The following is a 10,554-nucleotide window of genomic DNA, read 5'->3' on the forward strand; positions in this document are numbered from 1 at the left end:
CCACATAAGACCCCTCCACTATCACCTTGTCACCATCGGCTTGAGTTTCCAATAGAGCCATTTGAAACTCAGCAGAAGGCAAGTCCCCAGATCGTTCCTGTAAGGGCCTGAATTCGCCCTCCTCTTCAGCCTCACCAATTACTTCCATTGGTGCCGTCTCACTCCTCCGAGGATCTACAAGCTCTTGGATCTTCTGAATGTCTGTTCCAGTTTCCTCCTGGCGAGTCTGCCTTGAACGAGTGCTACTCCCCTCCCCATTGTAGTTACCTCGACTTTGATAATGCTTCTTGTGACTCTTATCTGACCTCCTAACCCACTTAGAGTCCGTACGCTCCTCCATCTTCCCTTTGCCCTTTCCATAATAATCCCTTTTCTCCCTTCCATTGCCCTGTTGGTTCCCTGAGCCATTAAGGACTACACCTCTGTAACTCCTGGCTCTTTCGTCATGTTTCCCACCATCAATCCACCCACCATTATCAATCTCTTGTTCTGGCAGCTTAGCGGTTTCCTTAAGAGGAGCAGGTGTCTTAAGAGGACAAATCTCCTCCTTGTGACAGAGGCTTCCGCAGCCCTTGCAGTATCCAAACAGCTTCTCGTATCGCAATGACACCGCCACCTCTTCCCCATCATAAAACTCCCCTCCTTTGAAATCCATGGTGGTTTCAAAGCATAGTGGAGAGAACCCATCAACTATGACCTGCACTCGTGAATGCTTTACATCCAGAGCCACCGTCGTACCAATTGCGTCTCCAATACTCTGCATCGTGACAGCCGTCCGAAAGGCCATGGGCACTCCAAGTACCCGAACCCAAAAGGTGATCTCCGAGGGAAAAGCCTGTGACTTTTTTGGCTGCCATCTCGCTACAGCCAGCATCCAGTAGTCAAAGTGAAAAGGTTGAAGCATCATCACCGATTGGATATCCTCCTCTGTTTGAAAATCAAACTGAAATTTCCCAAGTCCCAAATCAGTCCCCACCACCCTATCCTCCACTTTCCATATCTTTGGAAGGTTGAGCAGCAATGCTTTCATGTCTTGGGCAGGCGGGTTCATGCATCTCCCAATAAGGGTTTTAGCATAGGTCTTGATGAGCTCCGAATTATCAAAGGGGGGCACTGAGATTTTGAGGCGTTTTCTCATGCCCTCACCCATCTTGACGACGCCAGAGTTGCCCACCAAGTTACTCTCCTTTAATTCTCGATCTCGTCGTGATGATGACGAAGATGAGAATCCATTTCCCTGTGATGATGAAGAAGCTAGATCCATCGCGAATCTTATCCCCCAAATCGCAATCAATCCCCTTAAAGATGAGGACGATTTCGTTAATCGAATCTCCCTGATGATAGCCTTTAGCGATCGCACTATCAATTCCTATAATCCTCCCAATTCCGGGATCCCACCACCACGAAGCCATCGTGTACAAGCCAAACCCTAAGTCGCCGTCGTGATCGCCCTTTCGAGCTAAAAGTATTTTTCAGAATAATAAAAATCGAATAACACTAATATAATTATAAAACACACAAAAATTAAATTAAATCATTTTAAAAAAAACATAAAACAAAACATATACCCGTCCTTTAAAAGGCGGGTCAAAATCTAGTTATCGTTAATGCCTAATGGGCTTCCCACTTCCATTCGGTTTGATTTGGATAACTCAGGTTTATGGTTTAAAATCAAATAATAGGTACTTTATTTGATCAAAAAAGGTACTTTATTTTTATAAGTTATAGTTTAATATTTTCACAATTTTTAAATTTTCTATTTCAATCTTAATTCAGTTTTTCCCCATATATTTAGGGTCTAACTGGTGACCATTAGAGGAACATTAAGAATAAGTAGGAAAAATTACAGAGGAATAAAATTAGAGGAATAAAATTCCTTGTCAATTTTGGTAAGGAACAAATTTGTTCTATATTCCTTTAGAATAAAAAGAATGACCAGGAATGAAAAGAAAAAGTTATTCCATATAAATGGTAAAAATAATTAGGAATGATAAGGAATGCACTATTCCTTTGTATTTCTTGGTCACCAGTTAAACCCTAGTATACTAGCTAGGGTTGGTTCAACAATAAGGATCTCTGAGATGTGCAACCGGGTGCAGTTTGATTTGAAATTAAAATTCTTCATCAAGTGGTTATTTTTTGTGTGTAATTGGTTCTTCATCCAATTTGAAGTCAATTGTTGAAACTAAACGCATTTTGTGAGGTGAGGCGCCTTTTGGTCGTGTTTGGGAATTGGAATTCATATAATTATCCTCCCAAACCATTGAGACAAGTATTATATTGTATCATGGTTGTGAAGCCTGTGTTCTTTTTTTTTTACATCAAAAGCTGTACTATTGATTTATTAAGATGATTTTAAGAGGATGGTCTAGACCATCCAGCTTAGAACCTTAGAGTCTTTCTTTTTTTTTACGCTGAACTAATTCAAAAGTGCAAAGAGAGTTACATGATCACCAAAAGCAACACACACTTCCAAACAAAGGATCGAAGAGAAAACTAAAAAAAACAGCAGATAAGAGAATGGAAAACACCAGTAGGTGCAAGGTTCTAAAAATCGGTCTAGACGGCGCCTAAGCCTCCGCCTAGGCGGTAACTCGGTCATATCCAAAACGATTTTCTTAAAATCCGATTTATACCGATTTGTATGATTCAAATTAGTTTAAACCATTCTAAATTGGTTAAAAACGGTTTAAATCGGTCTAAATTGATCTGAATATGTTAAATTAGTCAATAATATTATTACAAATCTACAAATTTGTCTAGTTTCTTATGCTTTGTATATCTAGTTTTGATAATTCATCACAATAATTTTATAATTAAACTTAAAAATTAAAATAAACCATATAAATGTATAAAATATATAAAATAAATCAATAACTAACTAACGTCTAGGCCTCGCTTAGGCTCTGAATAATCCGCCTAATCGCTAGTCCTCTATAAAGCGCCTAGTTACCGCCTAGCGATTTTTAGAACATTACTGAAAGTTTTCCCGTTAGTCCACGCGGGGAAGAATCTAGGGCAGCTAAACAGCAGGGGATCAGTATCAGCTGAGTTCGAGTTACTTTAGGAGTTTAATTCCTCCCCTCGTAATAAGGGACTCAGCTATCCACCTGTAGGCTGAACAGATAAGATTGTTTTACATAAACGAGCTAATGAATTAACAAATGTTGAGTTGCATGAGTCTCCTGTAACATTCATTAGTTCGAGTTACACAGGCTGTAGCCACATAAGATTGGTAGCGACGATCCCTTGTCACACTCCGAGCAAAGAGATTGGTGACGATGTTTCTGTCTTTAACCTTTTTCGTGCCTTGTTGGTGCTGTATATAGTACAAGTACAAAGTTTCTCAATTAACAAAGAAAAGACTAATAACAATCTTATTTGCTAGCAACCAGACACTTTATTTGTGATAGTCGGATACCAGGCTGGGGAAGGTGGAGAGTAGCAAACTCATGTAAACTTTGCTATGTCTCAGTGATGAAGCCAAATTTTTAGAGCGTTCATAATGGAGACTAGAGTAACAACGGAGATGAAAACAAATAATAAAAACGAGAGAACATCAAATTGTCAAAGGATAATGCAAACCATGAGTTCATACTTCACATAACACTAACCAAAAGCAAAACACAAATAACAGACCGGAAAGAAAGCGAAAACATGTCGCAGACATCATAAATCGTTTTGATAAGATTCTGTCTCACTTAGCCATCATGACTTTGACGAACTCATCATAGTTGATCTGACCATCGCCATCAACATCAGCTTCACGGATCATCTCATCAACCTCCTCGTCGGTCAGCTTCTCCCCGAGGTTAGTCATCACGTGTCGAAGCTCAGCAGCAGAGATGAAACCGTTCTGGTCTTTGTCGAAAACCCTGAACGCTTCCTTGAGCTCTTCCTCTGAGTCAGTGTCCTTCATCTTCCTCGCCATCAGGTTCAGAAACTCAGGGAAGTCAATGGTACCGTTCCCGTCAGCATCGACTTCGTTGATCATGTCTTGGAGCTCGGCTTCTGTCGGGTTTTGCCCCAGAGACCTCATCACGGTCCCGAGCTCCTTGGTGGTGATGCAACCTGCAAAATCAAAACAAAAATACATATATAAAACTAAGATTCATGTGCATTGTACTAAGATACCTAGATTCGTGTGTCAGTTACAAAAAAAATAAAAGCCATCAAGAGAGATCGTTAGGATGTATCTTTTTTTTTCTCGCATAATCAATCTACGAAAGATATAACCATCAAATCGGATCCCCTTTCGCTCTCAACCAACAAGTCAATCTCAAAATATGAATACACCTTCCTCAAATCGGAATCGGTAACGATCCCAAAACGTGAGATCCGGATCGTTTCTATCTAAGATCAGGAGTGAGTAGTGAAAACACGAGGAAGAAAACGAACCGAGAAAGCAAAAGAAAAACAACGAATCCTTAAAAAAATTCTAGATCTGAGAAAAGAAAAGATTACCATCTCCATCCTTATCGAAGAGGCTAAAGGCTTCCTTGAACTCTGAGATCTGGTCATCGGTCAGCTGATCCGCCATTTTTCTTTCTTCCTAAGCTTTTTTTGAGATCTTTTTTCTTCTACTGATTTACTTTTTCTGGGGTCCCTGCGCAAGAGGTTATAAAGTGAGGTAAAGCCCAATGTATATACTTGGGCCTTTGGAGATGTTAGTTGGGCCTTTGGAGATTCAATTGTATTTTTTTTTCTTAAGATGTAAGGTATGCTAATATTTAGTAACTATTTGCCAAACATATATCATTTAAAATCTATTTTTAAATTTCGATACTGAATTATATATAAATAGATACTAAACTGTAGATATTATAAAGCATAAGCTTTGTTCATGACATTCTGCGAAGAAATCCAACCATTTAGTCAAAGATATATTCTTCTTCTTTTTTTTTAACACCAGATATATTCATTTTCTAAAAGTCACATTGAATTAGTCTATATTTATACAACATGTAGGCCTTGGCAATAAAAATTAAACGATCCAAACTCTTAATTAGTATGCAAATTGCATATTAAATATATGTTGGTAAATGATCAGCGAAGACTCCACCACCTTTGTTTAAGAATAATCATAACACGAGAGTGGCGCGATACTACTTTTTGTGAATTACCAATTCTCGGTCAAACTAAAGAACTTCCAACACGTCCGTCTAATCAAATTATTCACTTATCCAAACTATTTCTGTTTATTAGTTTTTGTAAACCAAATCATCGATTATTATTTTCCCGCGTATAATAAAATATTTAAAAGAAAAAAGAGACAAAAAGAAAGGTATCTTTTAAAAATCTAAACACTCGATCTTTTGTCATTGCATTAACCAAGTCAAGATAATATGACCACCAAAATGGTAAAAACGTAAAATTATATCTTAAGAAAAATTAAGGGTGGAAAAGGAATCAATTTTCTCACATAAGGAAAGAAATTAAACGTATGGTTTTTGTGCCCCCACAGGAAATGAAATAAGATCGTCTCGACTCTCTTCTCGCATCTCTCTATCCCTTCCTTTCATTTCACCCTGCCTAAATTTTCTCTTATCGGTAAACAAAGTGATCTGCGCCGTAGGAATCGTCCTGCTAACTTTTGAACTCCGTGGAAACGCTTCATCGTTTTATTTGTTTTTCCGCAGGTGTGTGTGTTTTCAATACTGTTATGCAATTTGATTAGTGATTAGGTCAGGTCTCCTGGAGAGTTCCGATCACTTGTTTACGCTTCTAAATTCTGTGGAATAGTCTTATTAATATGATGATGATCTTACTTCATTTGTTTAGTGTATACACACACACATGCATACGACTCTTGGTTCAAAACCTGTATGTGTGCTTTTAACTATTTGATGATGGATATTTAAGTCAATTAGATTCTGCGGAAACATTATGCTATTAGATTTGTCATAGCCTTGTGGATTTCTTACCTGTTTTACCGCTTTGTCTTCATGGCGTGTTAGTGTTACTGTTTTTTCTTCTCGACAGCGCGTCTTTGTGATCCTCTTTCATTTAGTTTCCGTGGATTGAGTTGATAAACATTTTCTCTTGTCTATTTTTTTTTTTAAATTGGAGATTTATCTTTTGTACCGCTTTTAAAGATCAAGAGGTGCTGCTGGGATTGATGAATCGGCCAAAGGTCCAGCGTCGTATTGTTGGTAAATATGAGGTTGGCAAAACCATTGGACAAGGAACTTTTGCTAAAGTGAGGTATGCTAAGAACACTGAGACAGGAGAATCCGTTGCTCTTAAAATCCTTGATAAACAGAAGCTTCTCAAAAACAACAAGATGGCTGGACAGGTAAAAACTCACTTTCCGAATCCACATTACATACCTCCTCCTCCTCTTCTCTTGTCATAAAACAGATCCAAAAGTATCAACTGGCTCTTCCCCGTTTGATTTTACAGATAAAGAGAGAAATCTCTACTATGAAGCTGATTAACCATCCAAATGTAGTGCGGGTCTATGAGGTCTCTCTCCTTTTTCTCCTGTTTCCCTTATGTCTTGCTTATGGATTAAGAACCTTTTTCTAAAATCTGTCGAGAGTTAACTTTTAAGGAAATGATTGACATCCTTCCAGGTTTTGGCTAGCAAGACAAAGATATACATTGTCCTAGAATTTGCCATGGGTGGAAACCTTTTTGACAAAATTGTGAGATTTTCATTTCCTTGCCTCTCTATCAACGGCTTTAAAAACTTGTAATCTTATGGTGTTTGAATCATACTAATCTTGATTAATATTCCTGTGTTTTAATCCTAATAACATTATATTTTATATATATACATATATATCTGATGTTTAAACTTTTGCATTAAGCCTAAACTTATGCAAGTACATGATGGGCGCTTGAAAGAAGATGGAGCACGTAGTTATTTTCAGCAGCTTATCAACGCAGTTGATTACTGCCACAGCAGGGGAGTGTACCACAGAGACTTAAAGGTACCACACATCCTTTTTTTTGGTAAATTCTTGGCCCATTTTTTCCAGGATGTGCTATTTTTTTCTTCTTAGGCGCAGCTAATTGATGCCTAATATTTTTCTTCTTTAATTTTTCCTACTACAGCCGGAAAACTTGCTTCTAGATGCTCAAGGAAATCTGAAAGTCTCTGATTTTGGATTGAGTGCTTTGTCCAGACAAGCCGGGGTAATGTTCCTGCTGATGTTCAGTAGTGATGAATTTGATTGATTTTATTTATAAATATCTAATAAAGACGGGATAATATTGGTGGCTCTTTTCTTTCTAGATTCTTGTCAAGGGTAGTAGATAAATCCTTCTTATCTAGTGTTGTTTCAAGCCATGCATGTTCTTATGTGTATATATGCATTATTCTAATCATTTGATTTATCAGCTTATGAGACTTATTTGGCTTTGGCAGGGTGATGGTCTTCTCCACACTGCATGTGGAACTCCGAACTATGCTGCTCCTGAGGTATGCTTATAATCAAGTGGCTTCTCAACCAGTTTTTGCACCATGTTTTTTAAATAGTGTCCTTGTTGCTCTTGTCCCAAGGTTGTTACTGATCAAGGCTATGATGGAGCAACCGCAGACTTGTGGTCTTGTGGAGTGATACTCTTTGAACTACTTTCTGGGTATTTGCCTTTCGAGGATTCTAATCTCATGACGCTTTATAATAAGGTAAGCACTTTTGTTGCATTTTTTTCCAAGGCTTCACCAGTACACCATTATCTGTGATTATTCGTTGTAATTTCATCAACTTTTCAGATAACAGCTGCTGAATATAATTGTCCTTCTTGGCTCTCTCCTGGTGCCAAGAACTTGATTGTCCGAATCTTGGACCCAAACCCGACGACTGTAAGATAACCTATCCTCTCATCTTGTGTTTTTTTTTAATTTAGTATCTTAATTATGATATAGTTAATGGCTTATTATTGCATTTTTCTATTTATATATTAGGCTTTTGAATAGCAGTAGGGTAATAATAGGATAGCTTACGAGTGGCAAGAATTAGGGAACATTTTATATGCATGTATACCTTGATAATACAAAACATCCAAGGATTGGCATTGGTCGGCAGTGGAACTAACTGACTGTGCATAAACATGACAGCGTATCAAAGTTCCCGAGATTTTGGAAGATGCGTGGTTCAAGAAAGATTACAAGCCAACCCTTTTCGAGGAGAAAGACAAAGCAAACTTGGCTGATGTGGAAGCTGTTTTTCGAGATTCAGAGGTCAGTCTATTTGATTATAATATTTGCATGATGATTAAGCTCTTTCTTCTCCTTTTTAGTTTCGATAAATTAATGTCTGTAAAATCTGTGATTTATGAAATAGGAGCATCATGTCACGGAAAAGAAAGAGGAGAAGCCAACTCCAATGAATGCCTTTGACTTGATATCAATGTCGAGGGCTCTGGATCTTGGAAACTTTTTTGAAGAAGAAGGGGTCTGTCCCTAAGACTAATAATGCTTGCTTGTTTGAATTCTCTAGCAAAAAAATGTTTTTTTTTGTGTGTGTCATAGACGCAGACAGTTTCAGGGTTTGGTCTTTTCCACATTATACTTTTACTAATGAAGTCTACAACGTTTAACTTAATAGGGATTCAAGCGAGAAACAAGATTTGCAGCCACCGGTAGTGCTAATGAATTAGTTCAGAAGATTGAAGCAGCTTCTAAGCCTCTTGGTTTCGAAATTCAAAAGAAAAACTTTAAGGTAAACTGATCGCGTGAAACCCTGACAGCTATTGACATGGTCGATGTCGATCTCTCCTTTGTTTAAAGTTTAAGCCAAATTCCTGTTAGAGTAACGAATCACAAACACTAGAACATACCATTTATAAAAGAACTACTAATTAGAGTCGAAAATTTAAAGGCCTAGTTAGCATTATATAATAACCTATGTTGGTAACTTCCTTGCGTTGTGGAAGTTCCCTTTCCTGGTAGTTAATGATACTAATCTTCGTGTCACTTTCACTGAACCTACATTGTTTGGGTACACAGATGAGACTTGAAAACGTGAATCCTGGAAGGAAAGGAAACCTAGAAGTGGCGACTGAGGTACAATATGCACCCGTGTTGTCTCTTTAGCTATATATATATTAAATCTGAATTGAGCTTGGAATTAAAGAAGTGACCTAATCTAGCATAATGTTTTTCATAGATATTTCAAGTATCACCGTCTCTTCATATGGTTGAAGTCAGGAAAACTAAAGGGGATACATTAGAGTTCCATAAGGTAATAATACTATTGAATTTTCTACTTTGACCGCTGCTTAGGTGTGTCTGTTCACTTTATATACTGTTCCTTTTGCAGTTCTACAAAAAGCTCTCGACCACACTTAACGATGTGGTTTGGAAATCCGGTGATACCTCCGATAGTAACAACAAATGAGAGAAAGACTGATTCATGTCTCTGGTTGATCATTCTGAATTTTCTGATTTATCTTTTGTTTTTTCATTGGACGCAATTCTTTTGAAAGCAAGATCATGATATTGACTCTGTAAATATCCCCAAGGATGTGCAGTAACATTAAGGTGTTTATAACATTTAATTTCTTACATTAAAAAAAAAAACATTTAATTTCTTTGTACTGAAACTCAGAAATATTAGTTTTGTCAAGTATTAGCTTTTACTACTGTGTTTTCAGGCTGTAACTGGCTTTTTATTGGATGATTATCAAACAAGGATGTGGAAAAGCTATTAATTTGTTGGGAAAAATAAAAAAAAAACGCCGTTGCCGGGGATCGAACCCGGGTCACCCGCGTGACAGGCGGGAATACTTACCACTATACTACAACGACTTTGTTGTTAAGTCTAACAACTGAAGTTATTTAACTCGTACTATAATAAATGGACACTATCCATGTTGAAGATTCAAATCTTCTGTCTAAACATTTAACACACAACATGGCCTCCTTACCGACGATAACTCAACCTTCGTTTGTGCACATTCCCGGCAAACCTGTCCACCAACATGACATTCCAAGCACGTGAGATGATTTGTTCACCAGATACTAACACATTTGATTAGTAATTCTTTTATAAATGGTCTTCGCCTTCGATCTGATACTAACACATTTGATGTGTTTAATGGTAAGTATCTTTCTTGGTATTTGAATATATTCCATAAAGTAGTTAAATTTTTTTTTTTTTTGAACGGCAAAGTAGTTAAATTAATGCTTACAAGTTACAATTGTATTTTAAAAGTTACAAATAAAGGATCGACAAAAACAGATTAAAAAATCTTTAACCGGGAGAGAGCGATAAGATCTGACTATATTAGGGTATCTCCATCTCCACTCCATAATTTACTCCATTTATAGAGTAAATGGAGTGAGAAATGGAATAATGAACAAAAAATAAAAGCATTACTTCATTTATAGAGTAATGCTTTTATTTTTTGTTCACTACTCCATTTACTCTATAAATGGAGTAAATTATAGAGTGGAGATAGAGATGCTCTTAGAACTCAAAGTAGTCGGATGTCCCCAATCAAAATCCTATCTATATGTAAATCAACAATAATGAAAATGTATAGTTTCTTGACTTAGTAAGTTAATCAATTTATGTACAAATAAATAAAAGTGCAGTTTAGTTC

At 37.2% G+C, this 10,554-nt stretch overlaps 2 protein-coding genes and 1 non-coding gene across 3 annotated transcripts; 1 reads left to right on the forward strand and 2 right to left on the reverse strand.

The window, feature by feature from the left end:
• Positions 1-3,518: 3,518 nt before the first annotated feature.
• Positions 3,519-4,622, reverse strand: LOC108842897 (calmodulin). Its single transcript, XM_018615944.2, has 2 exons — positions 4,465-4,622; positions 3,519-4,071 (listed from the first exon to the last, which is right to left on the reverse strand). The coding sequence occupies exons 1-2, from the start codon at positions 4,538-4,540 to the stop codon at positions 3,698-3,700; spliced, it is 450 nt and encodes a 149-aa protein (XP_018471446.1). The 5' UTR covers positions 4,541-4,622; the 3' UTR covers positions 3,519-3,697.
• Positions 4,623-5,442: 820 nt separating this feature from the next.
• LOC108840205 (CBL-interacting serine/threonine-protein kinase 26-like) lies at positions 5,443-9,523 on the forward strand. The gene is made up of 15 exons (XM_018613039.2): positions 5,443-5,639; positions 6,096-6,295; positions 6,403-6,465; positions 6,576-6,647; positions 6,813-6,935; positions 7,060-7,140; positions 7,373-7,426; positions 7,508-7,633; positions 7,721-7,810; positions 8,066-8,188; positions 8,292-8,402; positions 8,556-8,669; positions 8,957-9,013; positions 9,117-9,191; positions 9,270-9,523. The coding sequence occupies exons 2-15, from the start codon at positions 6,119-6,121 to the stop codon at positions 9,345-9,347; spliced, it is 1,344 nt and encodes a 447-aa protein (XP_018468541.1). The 5' UTR covers positions 5,443-5,639; positions 6,096-6,118; the 3' UTR covers positions 9,348-9,523.
• A 162-nt stretch (positions 9,524-9,685) lies between these two features.
• On the reverse strand, positions 9,686-9,757 carry TRNAD-GUC (transfer RNA aspartic acid (anticodon GUC)). The gene has a single exon. It is a non-coding gene; the product is annotated as a tRNA-Asp (tRNA).
• Between the last annotated feature and the right edge of the window lie 797 nt (positions 9,758-10,554).

Source organism: Raphanus sativus, chromosome 2 (genome assembly GCF_000801105.2).
Source record: "Raphanus sativus cultivar WK10039 chromosome 2, ASM80110v3, whole genome shotgun sequence".
Taxonomy (NCBI): domain Eukaryota; kingdom Viridiplantae; phylum Streptophyta; class Magnoliopsida; order Brassicales; family Brassicaceae; genus Raphanus; species Raphanus sativus.